Source organism: Zea mays, chromosome 4, assembly GCF_902167145.1.
Source record: "Zea mays cultivar B73 chromosome 4, Zm-B73-REFERENCE-NAM-5.0, whole genome shotgun sequence".
NCBI lineage: Eukaryota > Viridiplantae > Streptophyta > Magnoliopsida > Poales > Poaceae > Zea > Zea mays.
In genome coordinates this window covers 21,620,613-21,644,891 of record NC_050099.1, presented here as the reverse complement: position 1 = coordinate 21,644,891, position 24,279 = coordinate 21,620,613, and the positions used below count along the sequence as shown (strand labels likewise).

The 24,279-nt window shown below is 42.8% G+C and overlaps 1 protein-coding gene across 1 annotated transcript; it reads right to left on the bottom strand.

Annotated features, from left to right (window-relative positions):
* Window positions 1-22,189: 22,189 nt before the first annotated feature.
* On the bottom strand, window positions 22,190-23,586 carry LOC100191602 (cysteine protease 1). The gene is made up of 2 exons (NM_001137031.1): window positions 23,078-23,586; window positions 22,190-22,984 (listed from the first exon to the last, which is right to left on the bottom strand). The coding sequence occupies exons 1-2, from the start codon at window positions 23,568-23,570 to the stop codon at window positions 22,413-22,415; spliced, it is 1,065 nt and encodes a 354-aa protein (NP_001130503.1). The 5' UTR covers window positions 23,571-23,586; the 3' UTR covers window positions 22,190-22,412.
* Window positions 23,587-24,279: the final 693 nt, after the last annotated feature.

Here is a 24,279-nt window from a genome sequence, read left to right as displayed (position 1 = left end):
CATGTGGTCGGACCGTCCGACATTATATTCGGACTGTCTGGCATCATACGCGGACGGTCCGAATGGGTTATCTAGGGTTTGCACGGTATGTGGCGGCTTGGGTGCAGGCCTTGGTAATTCGTTTCTAAAAATGGGATCGGCCGCCGCTGGCCCGGACGGTCCGCGCTCACGTGCGGACGGTCCGAACATGCGTAGATCGGCAAATTTATCGTCGATGTGCGTGGGAGGCTGTTGTTGCCCAAGGTATATGTCTATCGGCATCCCATAAAGGGGTTGTGACTAGTCGTGACAACCTGTAGCCGATGAATTACGTGTGTATTCTCTCAGTTCAACCTCGTGCGAAGGAAGATTTGCAATAGTAGACTTATCAAGCGCACACACTAGCCTTTTATGATCATTTTGTACATCCCCTACGATACGTTGCATCTGCTCTCGCTGTTCGTCTATATAAGCTTTAAGAGATTGGAGTTCATTGGTGCTACTTACATTGGGGGTATTCGTAGTAGGTCGGAGCGAAGCCAGATCTGTCGCCCATTGCCAAACGACTTTGTTGTTCCTGTCCACCTTGAAGTCGGCCAGGAATTTCGCCTTTGCTTCTCGGATCAGCTGCTCCTGGCGCTCCTCGAACAGGAGCTGTTCTTCAGCCGGCAAGGTTTCCCATGTCGGCGTGATGATATTGCTAGTGGAAACTTCAGAGCTATCTTTTGAACCGGCCATTGAGGGCCGATCTCGATAGGTCTATATGAAATCGTCCCTAGCGGAGTCGCCAGAAAGTATCTTGACACCTTTTTGGGCGCCAATCACTCAATACGAACCAGCGGCGGTGCTCTCTGCACAGGGGCTGGACGGTCCGCGTCCTGGTGCGAGGCTAGGGTTTCCTGCCTGACGGTCGAACGGTCCGCTCGTGCACAGGGGCGGCGGAAGATCACCGGCGGCGCCTGGATCTCGCTCCCGGGAGGGACCCCGTCGGGGAGGAGAGATCCTAGGTGATGTCTAGGCTCAGGCAGACCGACTTAGACTCCTCTAATAGACGTAGTGTCGAAGAGAAGCGGAGAATATGGGGATTGAGAGGCTAAACTAGAACTAGACTAGAACTACTCCTAATTGTACATGAAATAAATGTGAAATAGAAGTGTTATTTATTCGATTGATGATCACAAATTGGTCGTATACCTCTGTATTTATAGAGGAGGGGGGCTGGACCCTTTACAAACTAATCTTCCGAGCTAATTCCACGAATTTAGCTAACAACCGTAGCACAAAACTCGGAACCCTAATCTGCTCTACGCACGCGCGGACCGTCCGGCCCAGAGGCGTGGACCGTCCGGACCGTCCGGCGGTCTCAATTTGGTGCTCAACACATAGACTAAAATTTATTAAGGAAATCAAACACCCTCTAAGACAAATAACGTTTACAATCTGCAGTTGCTACAGCAGTGAAGGATTAAATAGGTGATCACATAACTAGTCTGACTCCAGTGGACAATGCATGCAGATGTGCATTCTCCATGAAGCGACGGTGAATTGTACGACCAAAAGTGATGTCCTCGTGTGGCTCACGTATGCGCATGCGCTAACTCTAAGGTACCGTTTGGTTCACATATTGGTAACGTAACTGATAACCGATAACATTAAATTGTGTTTGTTTAGGTCCAACCATAATCAATACCACACTAAAAATGGATACCGGCTTATTCAAACTTGTTACCGCCAGTATTCGAGTGTGAATCGTTACCATTACCATTTACGTTACATTTCTTGAACCAAACGGTACCTAAGGAAGAGGAGAGAGAAAGTGTGCGAAAATGCGCGATCGCGCGTGCCGCACATTTAGAAGCGTGAATATATAGTGTGTCGCGGTTGTGACATCTTGGTTCGGGTGGATGATGATATCTTGGCTAAGGTTTAATAAAATTAATAGAGTATTTTTTTTCTTTTTTGAAAGTTTATCTCGAAAGAACATCTGGGTTAAACGTGTTTGATCCTGAGCAATCTTGGAACGAGTGAACGAACGGAAAATTTTCTCGGGTGCACATGAGTGAGGACAAAGTGCACGCAAAAGACTCGTGTTCATTTGTTATGATGATTTATAATACTACAGGGCTACATGGAGTAAGTACCGCTGGTCCGGGAGTGGACGGGGTATTACAAATGGCATCAGAGTCGTCCCTCTCGCGGTTTCACGTGCGTGTATGGGATAGGGATTCAGATATATGGCGCATGTCACATGTGGGTCTAGAGTAGTCACATGGCATGGGATATGACAACTGAAAGGGAAATAGGCTTACACCTTTTCCTAATTAATTTTGGTGGTTGAATTGCCCAACACAAATAATTGGACTAACTAGTTTGCTCTAGATTATATATTCTACAGGTGTCAAAGGTTCAACACAAACCAATCAAAAGAACAAGTTAGGCTTCAAATGAAAGGAGCAAAAAGGAAACTGAAGTGCTCCCTGGTCTGGCGCACTGGACTGTCCGGTGTGCCACCGGACAGTGTCCGGTGCACTAGGGTGAATTAGCTCAAACTCTTCAGCTTCGGGTTTCCAAGATGCAACTCCGCTATAATTCACCGGACTGTCTGGTGTGCCACCGGACTATCCGGTGCACCAGCGGAGCAACGGCTATCTGCGTGCAACGGTCGACTCTGCAAAGTGAATAGTGAAATTCAGATGTTAGAGCAGCAGGTCAGAGGGGCACCGGACTGTCCGGTGTGACACCGGACTGTCCGGTGCCACATGAGGACAGAGCCTCCAACGGTCGACCAGCTCCAAGCCCTAATGACAGGATGACGTGGCGGCGCACCGGACACTGTCCGGTGGCGCACTGGACTGTCCGTTGTGCCCATCGCCAGCAGCCTTCTTCAACGGCTACAATTTGGTTGGTGGCCACTTCAAGGTGTGGGAGCCCAAGCAACATTCCAAGTCATCTAGTTGACATATTCAAGCCCTCCCAACCACCTCTTTTCATTGATCCATCCTATACACAAGATTTAGACCACTACAACCAACACAAGTGCCACAAAAGAGAGAGCAAGCAAGAGAGAGCTACTCATTTGAGTTTAGCACTAGTGCCTTGTGAGATTAATTGAGAGATAGTGTGTGCTACATCTTTGTGTTCATTTGCGCGTGGAGTTTTGACTCCCATTGAGCTTCCTCCAAAGTTTTGGAGGGTTGTAAAGCTAGCAAAAAACACCAAAGAGTGTGGTGGTCCTTGCGGGGTCTTAAGTGATCCTTGAGAAGAAGAAGAGCTCGCCGGTCTTGAGTGATCGGTGGAGAGAGGGAAAGGGTTGAAAGAGACCCGTCCTTAGTGGACTCCTCAACAGGGACTAGGCCTTCGAGGGCCGAACCTCGGTAAAACAAATCACCCGTGTCTCGTGTGCTTATTGCTTGTGATTTGTTTGTTCTTTCTCTTTCTAAGTTTTTCTTGCACTATTCTTTGCTAATACTACTTGGTGTTGCTTTAGGTTAAATTCTCATTTAGTGAAGCAACACCTTGCAAGAAAGAACTTGTGTTATTGCTCTTCTTATCTAAGCCCTCTTGATTTATTCTCATAGACTTATTAGTAGTATTGATTTATCAATTTCGCATTATTTGAAAGCAATACTCCTTACAAGCATAGGACTTAGTTTTTATACTCCGATAATTGTATATCTTGTTCTAACCACTAAACCAGGGATCTAGTTGGGGGTGTAAAGTTATAATTTTTAGGTTTCGCCTATCCACCCTCCCTCTAGGCGACTTTCAATTGGTATCAGAGCTAGGCACTTCATATTGAGTCTAACAACTCGAAGTGATGGCTCGAGGAAGATCCTAAAAGAACAAGAAGACACCTCCGAAGAAAATCAAGGAGGTAACTCTTGAGATTTTACTTGATGATTGTTCTAATTATGCTTCATGGTCTACTAGTGTGATAAAAGCTTTTAGAACCATAGATTCACGATTAGAAAAAATTTTAGACAAGAGTATCATACCCTCCAGCTATAATGATAAAAATATTTCTGAGGAAGATCAAAGATGTATACGCTTAAACTATCTAGCTTTTGACATCCTAGTTAATTCTCTTAGCAAGGAATGTTATCATGCCTTCCTAATGAATCATTATGAACATATTCCTGATGCGCATGATATTTGGACTAGAATTAAAATCAAATTTGATGAGTCCAAACATGATAGTTCATTGTGTGCTTCTACTTCCTTTGGTCTTTGTGATACTAACCCTTGCAAGGAAGAAGAAGAAAATGACCGACGGAGACCAAACGATGAATCCACCTCTCCAAGAGGGTTGTCTTCCCATTTCGATTCCCACATATGTTGTGTGGCTAATGAAAATGATAGCGGAAGCACAAACGAGGATGAGGAGGAAGAAAGAAGCTTCATGCAACTCTACGCTCGCCTAAGCCAAGAAGATAAGGCAGTCATGCTCAAACTTCTAGAAAGAGCGAGAGAGCAAAGCGAAGCTCATCAAAGGCTAGAAAATGTTCTCTCCATGAAAATGCTATACTTTGACGAGTTGACTAAAGAACATGAGGAGCTAAAATGCTCTCACGTTGATTTGTTCCAAAGGTATGAAACTATTTCAATTGATCAAGATAACACTTTACACTGTATCGCTCAATTTGTGAATAAGAATACCTTGCTTAAGGACCAAGTAGAAAAGCTAAAAGTTGAAAATCTAGCTTTTCAAGAAAAATATGATATGCTTCAATGTTCTCATGAAAATCTTATGGATGATCATATCATATTAAATATTGCTCATGAGGTTGTGATAGAAAACTTAAAATACCAACAACCTCACTCATGCACATGTATTCAAATTGAAATTACATTACCATGTGCTAATGCTTGTTGTCCGTCGACAAGCAAATCTTCCTTTGAGCTAAAATTTGCAGGAACAAAAGATAATACATATCAAAAGCTCAAAGAAGAAAATGAGAGGCTAAAGATGAGCTTGACACAACTTAAAGGGAAGTGTATTGCTCAACCTTCTCAAGATAACCGTGACCACATGGTGAAGAAGCTTGAGACGGGAACAACCGTGGCATGCACTAAATCCCTTGAAGAAAATGTCAAGGACTTGAGGATTGTCAAGAGGAAGGAACAAAAGAAGAAAATCAATACCTCTTCCAAAAGCCTCAACCATGCCTCCATAAAAGGTAACATCCAAGGTAATAATCAAGTCACACTTCACACTAAGAGAAGTAAGAAGTGTAGTGAATGCTTTGAAAAGGGGCACTCTATTAGGGCATGTCCCTATATTAAAAATGACTTGATTATTAATAAGGATGATAAACTTTGTTTTAAATGCTCCAAGAAGGGACACTTGTTTAGGTCTTGTCCACATTTAAAACAAAAAGACATAGTGTTAGAAAAGAAAATATTCACTAACCATGTAGCAAGAAAGAAACAAGGAAAGAAGAAACCTTCAAGACTTGAGGATCGCCTATGCTACATATGCCGAAAGAAGGGGCATCAATGCGAGGATTGTCCCATGGGTAACTATCCCACCTCTAGATTGTCAATTAATTCTCATGTAACTAGGCAACCCAAAATTGCAACTTGCGCTAGAAAGGTAATGAGTTTACCTAGTGCTAGCACAAAGGACATTTGCGTTCCTAGATCTTTGTTGACTAACCTTGATGGACCCATCAAGAGATGGGTACCAAAATATGCTTGACAAGCTTTGCAGGAAAAGGAGATGGTATGAAGCTTTGGGGTTCTTGAGAAAGTCAATTTTTAGTAACTCAAGCTATCAATCTTCAATGATCTATATCCAAGATTGATCCAAAGATTATTTCGAATTGTTATATCTAAAACTCATATCATCCTGGGGAAGATATCGATGTTGTAGGAAATAAAGAATTAATCCTATGCCGAAAAGTCAAGGCCTACAACATGGAGAAAAGCCAAAGGATGGTAACATTTATGCTTTTAAGTGCAAATATCTTAAATTATCATTTCTTATGTGTCTTGTGTAGTCTCATAGAAAAGCACTTCAAATGTTTTTAATTACGTCACCATTCTTTGAAGAAATTCCTCTCATATGGTAGTTTGTATATTCATCATCTCTATACCATGGCAATCTACATGCTTTAAATTGTTGTAAGTATCACATGTCATGCTTTTCACTAATCATCCTATTATTGCCATGTTCTAGATATACAGAGATATTCCATGTTCTTAAAAGAATAAGGTGTCACGTAAGGAATTCAATTCCTTAGGACACTTATAAAGAGAATCTCTCTTTATATCTAGAAATCGTGAGACTAATGTTTTGTCTAAATAATCTAAGTAGTTTCACATATAGAGAATAAGTTTCTCTTTGGAGATCCGTATTCTAACATGAAAAGGAAAGTCAATCCAATGATTTATGCCTCTTGCTTAAGTTGGATATGATTCTTCTATATTTATCGCTCTCTATGTTATGAATTAGATTTATTCCCATAAACCTAAAGAATTATCTATGCTTGTTTTGTAAGAAAAATTAAGCATACATCATGGAATAACCTAGTTCATATTATAAAGTTTCCATACTTTAGTAATCTATTTTCCATTCCTTATCAAAATGATTACACAAAGGGACACTGGTGCTTGTATTACCAATAACATATCTCTTGAGCTTACTTATGAAAATCTACATGAGAGTAAGTGCAAGCCGCAAGCCTCAAGGGTTATTCTTCACCCAAAGGAAGAAAGCTAAAAGCAAAGGTATGGGAACTCATCTTCTTAATCAAATATAGTTCTCATCAATGGTTATTTACTCTAAATTCTACCTATGTGAAGAATAGATTCTTTATTGGACTTAAGTCGGCTAGATGTGCATTCAATATCATTCTCATAAATGCCTTGTCCATTAGAATCTAATTCATGCCTTTGCTATATCTATTCTCATATTGATTTGCTCTTAAGTCATGATAATAAATTCAATATGAAGAAGTAAAATTCCTATGATTGATCAAGATATTTAAAAGGTGCTTATTCCTCTTGAAAGCATCTAGGCCCCTGGTTGGTTTTAGTGATTAATGACAACGTAATATTATATGTGACTAACGTATGTTTTGCAGAGACAAATGGTAAGTTAGGTCGCATGACAGGTAGAAGTACTACAACGGTGAAAACAATCCCGGAGATAAGAACTCGAAGCGACGGCTAAAACAACGAAACAAAAGGTGAAGGTCTACGGAGTCCGAGTGTCAAGGAGATGTGGACACTCGCGATTTAGTTAGGTCTTTTATTCTCTTTTAGTCGTACTATAAAGAGGGGTTGTCGATGAGTAGTTTGACCAAGAGAGTTCTAGTGTAGTGTTGGTGCACAATCACTCACATACAGTGCTAGGTGTCACTCTAGAACTCACTCACAAGTTAGAACGAAAACCGATTTGAAAATCAGCTGAAAAACAAGAGTTAGGGTTTCTGGCCCTGGGGCACCGGACTGTCCGGTGTGCACCGGACTGTCCGGTGCACCCTCTGCCAGGTGGGGCCAGGCTGGTCCGGGGAAGAAGCTTCCCTTCACAGAAAACCCGAGAGCGCCTGTTTCAGAAAGGAATTTTAGTGGCGCACCGGACAGTGCACCGGACTGTCTGGTGTGCACCGGACAGTGACTGTTCACTGTCCGGTGTGCCATGAGTCCAACGGCTATCTGTCAGAACTAGCCGTTGGAAACGACCGTTGGTGCACCGGTGGTGCACCGGACTGTCCGGTGCGCCATTGCGCAGTGAGTTGCCTGTAACGGCTAGTTGGTGGGTGAGGGCTATTTATACCCCTTCCACCCACCATATTCAATGTCTTGCACTCCACATTTATTCCAGCACATTGCTAGAGCATTGCAAGCACCAAAAGCCTAGTGAGGAGATTAGAGAATCTTAATCCGCGGTTGTTCCTCATTAGCGCTAGCTAGAGCCACCTAGAACACACACCACTTGCATTAGGCTTCTCTTGGTCAAGCGAAAGTCTACGACTTGTTACTCTTGGTGATCGGCATCACCTAGACGGCTTGGTGGCGTTGGGAGCTCGGTGATCACCGTGAAGATCTTGTTGGTGACCCGACTCAAGTTTGTAAGCGGTCTCGAGGGATCCACCGCGCCGGAGTGGCAAAGGATCATCTCGTAGTGAGCACTTGGTTCTTGCGAGGACCAAGGGGGAGCTATACCCTTGCGCGGGTGCTCCAACGAGGACTAGTGGAGAGTGCCCACTCTTCGATACCTCGGGAAAAATTGGAGGAGTCTTCTAAACCTTGCTTTACATTCCGCACTTAATTCAAGTTCTTTACATTGTGTATTTGTTTAGCAAGTATTTGAAGTATTGTCTTAGCATTGTTGCATTTCTAGTATTATATTCTTAGTGCTAGTTGTTGGGGTGAAGTTGGGCTCTTGCTTAGCTCTTGCTTAGGTTTTAATTAGCGTTGATTTTTAGAAAAGCCCAATTCACCCCCCCCCCTCTTGGGCATCGTGATCCTTTCACCTCTTTTCTAATAATGTGCACTAATGTTAAGGATTTTACTTCATGTCTGTGTGACTTGTGAATGATGAATTGTTTATATTCCTTATCTAAAAGAAATCATTCTTCATCATATACTCCCTTGTGCTATTAACATCTCTCTTGAGTATTTTTAATAAGTTTGGAAGGAAAAAGAGTCAACTATTAAGGGAGGACACTCAAATGAAAAAGGAAGATATCAAGAGCAACAACACCTACTTGGATAATGAGATCTTCAAAACAATCAATGGTGTGGTTGTAAGCATTCTAAATCTTTTTCATTATGAGGATACTAGGCATAAATTGTTTATTGCAAATTTTGTAAGCCTTGATCAAGATGAATAACGCTTCTCCCTATTTGTCTTTAAAAGTGAGTCCAATTCGTTCAAAACTTGATGCATGTCTTTAGGGGGAGCATATTGCTATATCTTGATTACATTGAGACTAACACTTTATCTTAGTAATCTCATATATTCTCATGTATAAGAACAATTTTCTCATGAAGTATGCTACTTCATATCAATCCTTCTTGGTAAATTAATGTCACCTTTATCAAGGATTGTAGCCTTCAATGTTAAAGTAGCATATTTACTGGATTCTCCCGTTTTAAGCTTGCTTAATGATCTAATGCCTATGTTGTTCTTTTGATGGCATCTGTTGTTTGTTTGATCATTGAATAACTTCAATTAACGCTTATGTTTCTTAGTGCCTCATATAATTCCAATCAATATCTCTCTTGATATGCACTATGTTAAAAGGAGAATTCATGATATATTTATGCAATTTGTGATCTACTTGATATATGCTAACAATGACTTAGAAAAGGATCACTAGTTGTAGAACTCTTTCTTGTGCAAAATATTTCCATATATTGTCTTGAGTATAGGTCTTAAGCATCTAAGACTAAGGACAATGCACAATGAAGAGAGTGTCTCTATGTGAAGGTACAAAAGGGTAAAATCACTTCCTTTAAACTTGTACCTAAATCTTCCTTCTCTATACATTCTTTGCATATCTTGTATAAAAGGAAGAGAAATCATGTCCATACCTTAGCCCTGCTTCATACCCAGTTTAACTTCTCAAACATTCATTCCTGCATCTTTGTTAAAGTTGGGTGAAGTAATTTTATTGTCAAAGAGCTTAAAGCTTAACCTTGTAACGAGGATAAGCTGCCTTTGTTCCAAAGGTGGATAGTCCTTAGGCCTCTTTGAAATCCTTAAGGGTAAATGCTTAAGATGTTTCTAACATGCTTTCATAAGTGCATAAACTGTCATGAGCATCACACTTATACTATGACACAATGCACTTCACATTCTGTATGATATAGATATGTTATCATTAACCTAATTATGTGCAATTGGCATTTAAGGCCAAAATATGTGTTCCTCTCCATGCACATATTTAGGGGGAGCAATCTATATTATATAGAACTATGATTATACTTAATTGATATATCTTTTTGATCATATGTCTATGACTAATGTGCTTTCAAGTGTATTTTCATGCTTAGTCATAGAATTGAAAGGGAAAATGGAGTACTCGGCAAAGACATCGCTTCCACTCTACATCTTCGGTATTATCCTTCCTTGCCGGTATTCCACCAGCTCTCCAATTTGGTATAATCTTCTCTCATATATTGTTTGCCAAAGGGGGAGAGAAAGTAGAAAGGGCTTATATTTCACTCTCAAGTATCTGTTTTTGGCGATTCATGCCAAAGGGGGAGAAAGTATTAGCCCAAAGCAAAAGGACCGCATCACCACCAATTTCAAAAATGTAGTCTTTCAAATTTGGGTTAAGAAAAGATTTTTCAATTGGTATCTTATTTTTGATATAATTTCAAACTGGTATACCCTCTTCAAAATTAATATCTAAAACCCTCTTGAACACTAAGAGGAGGATTTCATTAAGGGGGAGTTTCAAAGGAAAAAGCATTTGAAACAGGGGGAGAAAATTTCAAATCTTGAAAATGCTTCTCAAAATCTTATTCATATAACTTTGACTATTTGCAAAAGATATTGAAAAAGAATTTCCAAAACATTGCAAAACAAAACATGTGGTGCAAGCGTGGTCCAAAATTTTAAATAAGAAGAAAGCAATCCATGCATATCTTATGAAATGTAAATTGGTTTAATTCCAAAGTAACCTTTGCACTTACCTTATGCAAAACTAGTTCAATTCTGCACTTTTATATTTGCTTTGGTTTGTGTTGGCATAAATCACCAAAAAGGGGGAGGTTGAAAGGGGAATAGACTTACACCTTTTCCTAATTGATTTTGGTGGTTGAATTGCCTAACACAAATAATTGGACTAACTAGTTTGCTCTAGATTATATATTCTACAGGTGTCAAAGGTTCAACACAAACCAATCAAAAGAACAAGTTAGGCTTCAAAAGAAAGGAGCAAAAAGGAAACCGAAGTGCACCAGGGTGAATCAGCTCAAACTCTTCAGCTTTGGGTTTCCAAGGCGCAGCTCCGCTATAATTCACTGGACTGTCCGGTGTGCCACCGGACTGTCCGGTGCACCAGCGGAGCAACGACTATCTGCGTGCAACGGTCGACTCTGCAAAGTGAACAGTGAAATTCAGATGTCAGAGCAGCAGGTCAGAGGGGCACCGGACTGTCCGGTGTGACACCGGACTGTCCGGTGCCACATGAGGACAGAGCCTCCAACGGTCGACCAGCTCCAAGCCCTAACGACAGGATGACGTGGCGGCGCACCGGACACTGTCCGGTGCGCCCATCGCCAGCAGCCTTCTCCAACGGCTACAATTTGGTTGGTGGCTATAAATACCACCCCAACCGGCCACTTCAAGGTGTGGGAGCCCAAGCAACATTCCAAGTCATCTAGTTGACATATTCAAGCCCTCCCAACCACCTCTATTCATTGATCCATCCTATACACAAGATTTAGACCACTACAACCAACACAAGTGCCACAAAAGAGAGAGCAAGCAAGAGAGAGCTACTCATTTGAGTTTAGCACTAGTGCCTTGTGAGATTCATTGAGAGATAGTATGTGCTACATCTTTGTGTTCATTTGCGCGTGGAGTTTTAACTCCCATTGAACTTCCTCCAAAGTTTTGGAGGGTTGTAAAGCTAGCAAGATACACCAAAGAGTGTGGTGGTCCTTGCGGGGTCTTAAGTGATCCTTGAGAAGAAGAAGAGCTCGCTGGTCTTGAGTGATCGGTGGAGAGAGGGAAAGGGTTGAAAGAGACCCGTCCTTAGTGGACTCCTCAACGAGGACTAGGCCTTCGAGGGCCGAACCTCGGTAAAACAAATCACCCGTGTCTCGTGTGCTTATTGCTTGTGATTTGTTTGTTCTTTCTCTTTCTAAGTTTTTCTTGCACTATTCTTTGCTAATACTATTTGGTGTTGCTTTACGTTAAATTCTCATTTAGTGAAGCAACACCTTGCAAGAAAGAACTTGTGTTATTGCTCTTCTTATCTAAGCCCTCTTGATTTATTCTCATAGAATTATTAGTAGTATTGATTTATCAATTCCGCATTATTTGAAAGCAATACTCCTTACAAGCATAGGACTTAGTTTTATACTCCGATAATTGTATATCTTGTTCTAACTACTAAACCAGGGATCTAGTTGGGGTGTAAAGTTATAATTTTCAGGTTTCGCGTATCCACCCCCACTCTAGGCGACTTTCAACAACACTAGACACACAAATGTGGTCAAGAGGGAGAGGTTCCTAGCTTGATATTGACCAACGAGTAAGGTTCCTAGCGGTACTTATATGAACAAGATGCATCTTCTTTTTCGTAAGTCTATCTCAAAAGAACCTTTGGGATAAGCGTGCTTAGTCTAGAGCAATCTTGGAATGTGTGATCGACCGGAAAGTTTTCTCGGGTCCGCATGAGTGAGGATGAAGTGTGTGCAAAAGACTTGTGATCGTCTATGGGGATGGTCTATGATTGTGAAGGGCTGCCATGAGTAAATACTGCCGGTCCTAGAGTGTACGGGGTGCTACAGTGGTTGTGCAAGATGCGCACCACAACGTTTTGCGTGAGCCGCTAGACACAACCTAAATAGGAGGTAATAAAAATTCTTCGGCTAAAACACTCTTGTCTCCCAACTTTCCAAAAAAGTTTATGGGAAGATTATAAATATATTAAACCAAAAAAACTCGATTTGGATACTACAAGTCCATGGAAAAACCAAGCGATAGATACTCCAAGTAGAGCAGTAGTGTCGCTCAAATGGTTGACGGTGTCGGGGCGCGACAATGCCACTTGGAGGTGCGGCAGTGCCGCTAGAGCAAATTTGCACTAACCGCCTTCAAATTTTGCGGACAGCAACAAGAGAAGAGAGAGAGAGGTGCCTCCTGGAGTTTGAGCATAGAAAGATCAAAAAACATTGATGCAGATCTGAAAACTCAAACTAAAGATAATTATGTTAGAAAACATGTTAATGAGTTGGATCGGCTTATAATGGAGTTTGCAATGATTCAAGGATAGTTTTTTAACCAGATATCAACCCCAAAACACTTCCCAAACTTGCAAAGATAAAGATCAACCCAAAAGTACTCAGCAAAGAAGAGTAAGGAGAAGAAGCAACTATAGAACACAGCCCATCAAATTTGACAAGAATTAAAAGCCCATATGTCACAGTGTGGTTACGACCACATTTTCTCAAAATCACAAATTCTTAGATGTCATAAGTTCAAACCATTTGAGGATCTCCAAACGAAATGAGAGTAAGAAATGAATATTACAAGTTAGAGGGATGGTCGAAAGGTTCGACCCTCCCCTCCTATTATTATAGATGTTGTTTCTCTTTGTTAAACTACCTCTAGATACCTAGAGCCTATCCAGTCATGCGGGGCAAAATGAACCAACTCTTGATGCGTTGATCTAACAGTCACACACTCTTCGTGGAGTTTCTTTGCCTTGACGCACCCTTCAAGATGATGCCATGTGTCATCTTTGATTCGCTCAGAACCATGTTGCCATGTGTCGTCTTTGATTCGCTCTGGAACCATGTTGCTCGGTTTTAAGGCTCAAATCCAACGAAACCCGCAAAATATTGTTGGGTGGTTTTGAGGCTTAACCACCAAACCCCCACGAGTAGCATACTCCATACGTATCCCCCACATTCGGGACATGTGTCCTGTCGGTCCTCAATCACATCGGCAACACGTTCTACTCCACCATGTCCTTGCGCATGTCGGTGTCCCAAGGTGTCAGCCACCACAACTAGCCACCCCGCTTCTCCAGTCTCTCCATAAAAGGAAAAAGTGTTGTGTGTCATTTCTATAAATATTTTGGTGATTAATGTCTAACACTACAAATGTGGACTAACATGTTTGCTAAGTGTGCATATACATGAATTTAACTCAGATAAATAGAAGTTAAGTTAGAGAATCAAATTAAATTAAGTTTCATGACTTAGACATGGTTGGATTGTCACTAAAACGTTTGTCTAGGTCATGGGAACAACTTTGAAAAGAGAAATTTGATTTGGAGGAAAAATTCCAAGAAAAGAACAAGGTGTAGCTATCTAGAGTGCACCAAACTAGGGCTGGAAAAAGCTCGAAGCTCACGATCTGGCTCGAGCTCGAAGAGATTCGCGAGCCTCGGACGAGCCGACCAGAGCCATTCAGGCTCGCGAGCTATGCCAAATTAATTAATTTACAAAATAACAATGAATATTGGATAATTCTATTGATAATAGGGTTGTTTCTTATCTTTTTATGATGAATTTATGACATTTCATAATTAGATTACTCATAATATTGAATGATGATTTTAACTTCCATATTTATATATTTTGAATTATTTTATAATGCAATAATATTTATCAGGGTGCGTCTCGTGAGCCAAGTCAAGTCAGCTCGCGAGCCAACTTTGAGCCAAGTCAAGCCTCATTCTTGAGCTCGTGCAATGGGCGAGCGGAGCTAAGCTCGAATAGCCATCGAGCCGCACCGAGCTTGGCTCGGATTATTTCTAGCCCTACACCATACCAACCTGGTGCGCCACAGGACCACTTTACTAGTGGCACCGAAGGACTTGGTGGCCTAGCGCACCGGACCTCGGGTCCATGTGCATTAGACCACTTCACCAAATGCGTAGAAAGAAGAACTCTATGGCCTGGCACACCGGATTAGTCCGGTGGTGCTCCAGACCACTTTACCAAAGAGGGCTGAAGAAGACGCCAGATGAGTCGGGCCCCGGTACGGTGTGCACCGGACCACTAGGGTCCAACAGTTATCCCAAGCTCCAACTGGCGACACAACGGCTAGATGACATGGCACAAGGTCTAGTGGTCCACCGGACTAGTCTAGTGTTACGCTTAGAAGGAAAGTGCAAATTAGGTTTTCGAAGATTAGGCTACAGGACCTGGTCCGGTGGTGCACTAAATCAATCTAGTGCTCCCGTGCAGAGCAGATCTATGCATGTTTTTCCAACGGTTCTTTAGGGTTTGGGGCTATAAATAGACCCCCAAACCAGCCCTTCTACACACCAATTCACTCAAGAGTATAGGCTTTCATTCGAAGCATTAGAGAAGCACACCAAAGTAATCCAAGTGCCCTAATTTGAGAGAGAGATTGTGCTTGTGTTCTTCAATCGTTGGGTGTTGTGATTGTGCTCTTGTGTGTGTTTCCTCCTCCCTCTTGCTTCGATCGAAGATCAAGCTCCCATCAGGTCATGTACGGCTAGCAGGAGACTCCGATATGTGGAGATCCTTGTGAGGAGACAAATTATAAGAGAAAACGGTGGCCTCGAGTTTGATCTTTGGATCACTTGAGAAGGGTTGGGTGCAACGCTTGTCCTTTGGGACACCACAACAGACGTAAGTTCTTCGAAGCTGAACCTCAACCAAACAAATTAGTGTGTCTTATGCTTCTTGTTTTTTTTGAAATTTGTTTCTCTTCTTTCTATCTTCAAGTTCTTGATTTATATTCACTTGTTATATTCTATAGTATAAATTCTGCATTCAAGAGATCAATCAAGTGCAAGAACTTTCCTCTCTCTCTCCCTACTTTTATTTGTTCTAATTTTGAACTAAAACTTAATTTGGGATTCTAGATCGTTTTAATTTGTGAAATTTCAAGAGTTGTCTATTCACCCCTCCCTCTAGGAAACTATCACTCCATCAAGACCCGACGCTTACCCTTCACCTTCGCCATTGACCACCATTACCAGACTCCACACATGTGCACTACAAGCAAGGTCATGTTGCACAAACACACGCATGCCTTGGTTAGTCCACACGACTTAACCCAAGATGCTACACTTGTAGACAATCACTCATCACAACCCGAACCATAAGAACTCATATCAGCCTTGTGTTCACAATTCCCACTTTTATGAGTGCATTATCAACACCACCACACAGACATAAGGATCAGTAGAGAAGTAAGAAAGAAGGAAGAACTCACTCAAATGACAAAAGGCTAGATAGATGCCAAAACAAAGACATCGAGAGCAAGGAAAGCATGGCCCCCAAAGATATAGGTAATGACTTAACATAACCAAGCAAAATGGCTAACCCTCAAGAAGAGGCAGAAAGAGGCCCTCACCACTAGCCAAAGATCAATGTCAAATAACATTGTTGGGGCGAAGGCAAAGATGCTACCCTTCGCTCCAGGCCCTCGTCACCTCGACACACCAACGGAAGCTAGATGATCGGCGCTCGTCACCCTTCGTCCTTCTCACCGCAAGACGAAGGCCCACGACGAAGTCCTGCCATCCGACGTCCTCACCCAACCTGGAGGCCCACATGGTATGGCGGCCCATCGTGACAGGCCCCACACGGAGAAGCGTGTTACGGGCCTGAATTGTAATGGCTCTTCTGTAATGACAGTCTGTAACCCTCCATTATGGGAATATTCTAGGGATAATCCAGGTGCCTGAGGGCATAAACGTCCTTACATTAGGACGTTGGGCACCCGGGCACCTATAAATACCCTCGTACAGTGCCCTTGAGAGGCGAGATTAATAGGGCAAACGCCATCTCGAGTTAAACCTTGTTTGCTTTCCCCTCACTCCCTCGTTGGATCATCTTGCCCAGGAGAGCAAGTTCCAACAAAGATCAAAAGTTGAAAACACGTAGACAACTCTAAAAGCATACACTAGTCCCTCTATAAAGAGGAAAATGCTTAACACAATTAGCAAAAGCATCTCCCAAAAATCCCTCTAACAGAAGAAACTCCCCTTGAAGAAGTGCACAAAGCCTCACAAACGAATGCATTCTCAACAAGATAGTGTTTGTGTATAATTCTCCCGCTATTGATTAATACACTTAGTAAGACCCACCCATATGCACAAAAATGCAACCCCCTCAAAAAGTTTTCTTGTGTGATATGCATGAGAGTAGAAAGGAATATAGAAAAATGCAAGAGCTTCAAGAGTATAACAACTAGAATGTAAACATGCACTAAGTGGTGTTGTGTGATGTGTGCAACAATATATGCATGTGCTAGCAGATGCTCAAACTGATCATGTGCACAAATAGTGAAGCATAAGCATTTGAATCATGTTTAACCATGTCAAAATAGGGATTTAGCAATAAAACAACACTTATAATATGTAAGCAGGAAATCAATAATGTGCTAGTTAAGAGTATGTGAAAGAGAAATGGGCCTTAAAGACATTTCTATAATTGTTTTGGTGTTTGATGACCTTCACAGCCTATTGAACTAATTAGTTTGCTAAGTGATTGGTTACATGTTCATAAGAAAGGTTGAAGAAGATTAAAAGAGATAAATAGCTCAAACTCAGAGAAAATGGCTTAATTTGTAAGTAATGGACTTTGGGCTAATGGATTGTTTTGATAAGTCCTAAAAGGACCTAGAAACATTTTGAAACACCTTGGAATGGTTAGAATGATCAGATATGCAAAATGGTTTTCTAGGAGCTAAGTTTGAGTAGATCTGAGCAAAAGAGCTAAGAAGATCAAAATGATGAAGACATATAACTTAGATTGGTTGGATGGACTAAGGATATGTTTGTCTATGTCACACAAGTGCTAAAGAGTATAACCAAATGATGACAAGAGAAGAATTCCCAAAATAGACAAGTATGGTTGCTCTACGTGCACTGGACCTAGTCCATGGCACTACCAAAAATAGTTTCTTTGCCGAGTGTCTGAAGCACTCGGTAAAGCCTGGAAAACACTCGACGAAGGCTTTGCCGAGTGTGACACTCGGCAAAGAAGTCTCGGTGAATCGTACATCGACAACGACTTCTTTGCCGAGTACTTTTTGTCGGACACTCGACAAAGACTTTGCTGAGTGCCAATCGGTACTCGGCAAAGAAAAGACGTCGTCACGGTGCCAGGTGACGGCGACACAGACTATGCCGAGTACCACAGTGACACTTGGCAAAGGCTCACTCTTTGCCGAGTGTTTACTGTACTAACACTCGACAAAGAAGATTCCTGTGGCTCCTTTGTCAGTTCCTTTGCCGAGCGTATTAGGTGGCACTCGGCAAAGGCTCACTCTTTGTCAAGTGCTCGCCGGACTAGCACTCGACAAAGGGATCACTAGCAGCCCCTTTGTTAGTTCCTTTGCCGAGTGCACTAGGAGGAACTCGGCAAAGCTTGCTTCTTTCCCGAGTACCAAGGCCATAACACTCGGCAAAGAAGCTTGACTGGTTCCTAGGTGTGCCTTATTTGCCAAGTGTTATGACCTTGACACTCGGCAAAGTACCTCTTTGTCGAGAGTTACACTCGGCAAAGTGACCAGCATACCCCATTTTTATTTGTTTTTATTATTCATCCAAACAAACAAAAGATATATCACATAATCATCACATATACATCATAGATATCACATAGTCATCACATATATCACATATACATCACATATCTCACAGAGACCATAAATCTCATAAATATCACCACATCAAACAAGTTCGAACACAAACATAAGTCTCCAACACTCTCACAAACATAAGTCTCAAGTATCTCACAAAGCATTACCAACATCAACAAGTTCAGACCAAGTTATCTCACAAAGTATTAACAACACCAACAAAGATAAGATCATGTGCATAAAATATCTCAGCGAGGTGGGCGGCTGGACTGGTGCGGCGATGGGCTGGATGATCCATGAGGGTTGTTGGATGCCGCCCAGATTGTCCCTGTACAGAGAAGAGATTGCATGTGTTATACCAGATGAATATATGACATGCAGAACTAGATTTTTGATACTCACAGGAGAATGGAACTGAGCAGGGTCAGTTGGAGGGAACAAAGGAGGTGGTGGAGCAAAACCCTGTGTGGTGCCAAGGCTCTGCATGTACTAGAACATCTCTGCCATCCTCTACTGATCTGCTAAGCAGGCCACCCGCTCCGCCTCTCGCTCTGCCACCATCCTCGCCTCCATCTCATGTCGTTCCCTTCTCTCTTATTCTGGTTGGGCCTGTAATATTTCACCCTAATGTTATAATAACTCAAAGAGAAGGTATATAACTCAAGGAATGACGAGTTACAGAAGCACTAACCTGGAGTTGTTATATCCGATGATGTGAGTTGTCCTGCCGAGGTTGTATGACTGGGCTCGAGCTCGTGCTCCTTGCTCGCACCTGAGACAGAGTGGGAGTGGACGACGAGTCGATTGCCCTATCGGTAATCCAGTACCACCCAAGCCTCTTGCCTCCTCCGACCCTCATGAGGACATCTCTGTCGATGTCCTTGGTCCTCGGATCGTAATCTGGCCCATGTACCTGTTGTGCCATGGCAGTGTACTCACTTAGGTAGCTGTAGACGACAGAGTTGCTATATGCCTCGGGGCCATCCTCCGGGTTGTAAGTGACATCAGACGTTGCCTTGCCCTTGTGGGCCATAGCATATGCCGAGAAGATGGAGCAAGGTTGGCCACCATGTGACGCCGACTACAAGAAAACCGACGAGATAGTTAGAAATCATGTCTAATCCAGTGTTATATACCTAAATAAAAAATAGGGTGTACCCACGCTTCTGCATATTTGCCGAGGCTACGACTACCTTGGTGGTAGGCGGGACCTTGCATCATCAGACGTCGTTCCCGGCTAGCGTTGTATGCCTAGTCCCACTCAGGCAAGCACCACCTATCCACCATCTGCTCCTAGCATTGAGGATGCGGCACACCAATAAGGAATCATCTACAAAGTAAAACAAGTACACTTCATATCAGAAGATAAAATTAAGCAAATTTTGTCACAACTATTAAATATCTGTATTTACCTGCAAGTATTGGTCCCAAGTTAACGACATGGTTTCGGCGTCCTGCTTGGTCACCTTCTCACCAAGTATGGAGCCATGGTAACTGACGATGGCCTAGATTCGTGCCTTGTAGTGCATGCCCACGACGAGCTTCTTATAGCTCGTGGTAGCCACCACATCCACCAAAGCCTCGTATCCAGCCTCGCATCTGAAAAATCATGCATACAAATATGATGTATCCATACATTATTTCAAGAATGTGCAACAAATATGACATATTTTATAATATAGGAAGACTTACCCACAGCTCTTGCTTCACCCTCTCTGACTTATTGTTGAATTCCCTGTCGTCCCGATCTACTGTATCGGGGGCAACGACGTAGTGGTCGAAGGTGTAGGGTGGGGCCATCACTCTGGCGTACGCAACCAGTCCAAGAAAGTGTTCCCTGCACAGAAGGCCGAGGATGCCATTGAGGTTGCGCCCGTGACCCCTGTATTTTCCACAACCTTCCAAGACCTGTCTAAGTGATAAATAAAAAGTCAAGGGAAGTGTTCCCTGCCTAACTAGGTTACATGATCTACGACCATGATGCGGAAATAGAGGTTATACCTAGGGTGACGGTGGAGTAGGGTTGTGGCGGGTTAGTGCAGTGGCGACATGTCGCGGTGCAGGTTCTCATGCAGCGGCAAGGAATACCTCTGCAAAACAAATTAACACAAGCCTATCAACAAATAATTCGACAGCACCTCCCCTGCACAGGGAGGTTTCTAAAACCTACAAATAAAAGTAGCAGCACGATGGCTGACATCTACACATATAAATCAATGCCTCGATAACCACATATACATCTTTGTTCTCACAATTCACAACCACACAAAAAATAGTTCACAAATCCATAACTAGTGTGGTTATGAATCGACACTTAGCCAATCCATAACTACATTGTAAGTATAATTCAAATGATTAAGAAATTAAAACAAGTGAGTTTTATTTGTTTCGAATTAGCAAACTAAACCAGGACCTACATAACTTAGCCAATCCAAAACTACATTGTAAGCATAATTCCAACCAAGGCATTGTAAGCATAATTCAATCGACACTTAGCAAACTAAACCAAGGCCTACACAACTTCACAAGTCACAATTGCATTGCTAGTTTCTATATGGAATCAAGCAAAAACGACACTAAATAGAGTCTTTACCTTTGCCGGACCGGTGGACGGGGATGACCAGAGTCGGCGAGGACGTGGACGGTGGCACTGGCGCGGCCGTGGCTGGGTGCGGGTGCAGGAAGGCACGGGGAGCAGGCGGCGGCACGCAGGCGATGGCACGCGGGTGGGCGAGTGTGGTGGCGACGGCGGCTGGCGAGCGTGCGAAACAATGGGGTCGTGGGACCGACCAGTGCTAAGTAAATGTACTTTGTGGAGTGGCCGATATTTTAATTTAAAAAATATATATTTTCCAAGTGCAAGCGATCTGGCACTCGGCAAAGAGTTCTTTGTTGAGTGCCCACTGATAAGCACTCGGCAAAGATTGTTTTAATATTTTAAAAAAACTTTGCCGAGTGTCCCCCGCCCGACACATGACAAAAAGTACTTTACCGAGTGTCTTCCTTGGACATTCCGCAAAGTATATTTTTATTTTTTCTTTTTCCAACCAAACTTTTTATGATTTGTTCCTACACTATGTAGACTTAAATGTTCCATTTTGGCATAATTATAAAAGTGTTTGCTATAACTATTAGATTTTGTTCGTTTAATTGAATTTTTCGGATAATTCATAATTGAACGGCAAGTCACTCGTAAAATGGAAAACCGTGAATACAAAAATGATATTCATATTATTTAGCACAAGTTACGCTCGATTTCAAGAGCAGACCGGAATTTTCGAGCACCATGCTCACGAAACATGACCGTGAACTTGTCATTCAGTTGTTTAAAAATTGTATAAAACACAAATAAAGTCAGAAAATCATGAAACATGTCCATGATACATATGTAGAGCCTATGATAAAAATTTGAGAATATTTCGAGAGAGTTGTCACACACTATGTGTAGAAACATAAGGGGCCTACATATGAAATCATAGAACTTCACCGTAAACCGGCTAGGTTTCTATAAATGTGTGTTGTAAACTTTATATTATGTGAGCTAGGAAACTTATGTGCCTTTTTATCTTAGCCAAGACTAATGCGCTACAGTAAATTATATATGGTATGAATTTATGTGGCTTTTATTTATGTTTAGCTAAGAATTGTTTTCCTTTTTTTGCTAACTTAGTGAACATATGGTTTCATGTTACGTTGTGATTTTACGAATTAAAATACATGTTCGTTGTGATTTTACCGAATTAAAATACATGTTCTCGTTCGATTCCGATATATAGCTAACTGGATTGTATCTTTTTCGATTCCCGTATTCATTCAATTTATTTGTGTTTATGATGTATCACGTTTCCATTCTCGCGCCGAAAAATAATTATAAAAATAGAATATATATATATATATATAGAGAGAGAGAGAGAGGATAGACAATTGGCGAGGTGCGAAGGACTTATTATGCTATAAAAACTTGTTCCCTTACATATATGTATATATAGAATATCGATCTTTGAAAAGAAGGCCAAATAGAAATAAATGATATCTGGAGTGTTGTACATGACAATTGTGATTCAATTTTAAGCTATGTATGTATGTACTGTCAATGTGTTTGCATGCTTTATTCCTTACTAGCCATTTTTATGCATGCCTTCGTGTATATGTAGAATATATGCTTTATTCATCATGCGACCGGGTAGGAGGCTTGCTGGGCGACACCACAGGCGTTTGCGCCTCTCTCGAGCCTGAGGTATCCTCCCTCTCCCCAGTTCTGGCCCCACTGGTTCTTGAGCAGCCAGTACGGGGTCCCATCCTCCGCCGTGCCGTAGCCTACCGCCGTGACGGCGTGGTTCAGGTTCGGCGGCGTGCTGCAGCTGGCCGCGGTCATCACCCCGCCACCGTAGAGCTGGAAGTTATGTGCGTCGATGGCAACCGACACCGGCTGGTTGGCGACGGCCGCGGCGAGCGCTGCCTCGTCGCCGCTCGGCACGTCCTGGTAGCCGCTGATGGCGGCCACCGGCTGCACGGACTGGCACATGGCCTGCGCGGCGGTGTACGGGTAGGCATCCTCGGTGCCGAGGCCGCCGTTGCCGACGATGTATTGGAAGGCGTTGTCGATGTAGCCGCCGTTGCAGCCGTTGTTCCCGTCGGTGTCGCAGTCCAGCACCTGCTGCTCCGATAGCGACACCAAGTTGCCCGTCGTGATCTGGTGGATGCCCTCCACGGCCGCCACCGCAGCGAAGGCCCAGCAACAACCTGCACAATGCATGCATGCATGCATTTTATTAGAGCATTACTTACAGTCTACTGTATGGAATAAAATTGAATCATCGAATATATAATTATTACCACACTGGCCCTGGTTCTTGATACCGGTGACCGCGCCTTTCTGCCTCCAGTCAACCGTCTGCTGGTCGTCGTCGGCGTCTGAGAGAGTCACGTTCCCGTACTTGAAACCGGCCATCTTCTTTGCCCCTGCCGGGACTGGTCTCAAGCCAGTGTACATGGCCATGAACTCGTCGTTGGTCATGTCGGCGAACTCGTTGAGCTCCAGCCGATAGCTCTTCTTGTCGTCACCTGCGGCATTGGACGCGTCAACAAAATCGGCGTTCGCCTTGAATACCTGGAACCGGTGCGCCTTCTCAGCCTCGTCCCTGTAGGTGCGGCCATGCTCCGCCATCCACTGCTGATGCCTCACTTTCATGGCTTCCTCGCCATAGCCACCGGTGGAGGTGGATGACAGGTCTCGGGCCTCGGCCATCATGGTTGTCACAGCAAGAATCGTCAGGGCCACCGCTGTGAATGTGATCACGGTTTTGTTGACGACAATGTGGGGCGCCATGATAGCCAGTTGTGCAAGTACCAGACGTACTCCAGTAAGCGAATGCAATGGCGAAGCTAGAGCTAGTAGTGCGAAGCTAGAGCTAGTAGTGCATGCACTGCTTTTGTGTGCAGTCTAAGGGCACCATGGCGGGGTTTATATAGAGAGAGCTTGAACGGCGGCGATGAACTGACCAACTCGGGAAGCCAGCCGGCCGGAGCTCTTCTATGCTGTCGCGGCCCGGTCATCACGTCAGTGGTAGTACTAACTTACACGTCAGTTAAGTTGAGGTCCATGTCAATGGTCAAAGCTAGGCCTACAATTCGTTGGAACTGCCCATCCAACGCATACGTCGATCGGTTAATGTTGGCATCCTCTGTCGTATCATCTAGCAGGGTCTGCAGCTGGCGATATATTACATACTCCCTCAGTCTCCAAATTAAAATCCGTTTTACGTTTTTACTGGATTCATACAATAATTCATATATAATTATTTAATGATTCAATAAGTATTTAACTGTTTATTATATGCTTATTAAGTAAAGAACCTAAAGGAGAAACATATATTATAGTCCACTAAACTAGAGAATGAGTATCTATACTTCATCAAGATTAAAATTAGCGGTGTTTATTTACGGATCTAAAATATTACTAGCGGTAATAGGGAAGTATGAGAAACAGTATAATAGTAGTCTTATGAAAAACTATATATAGAAAAGTGGAACATTTT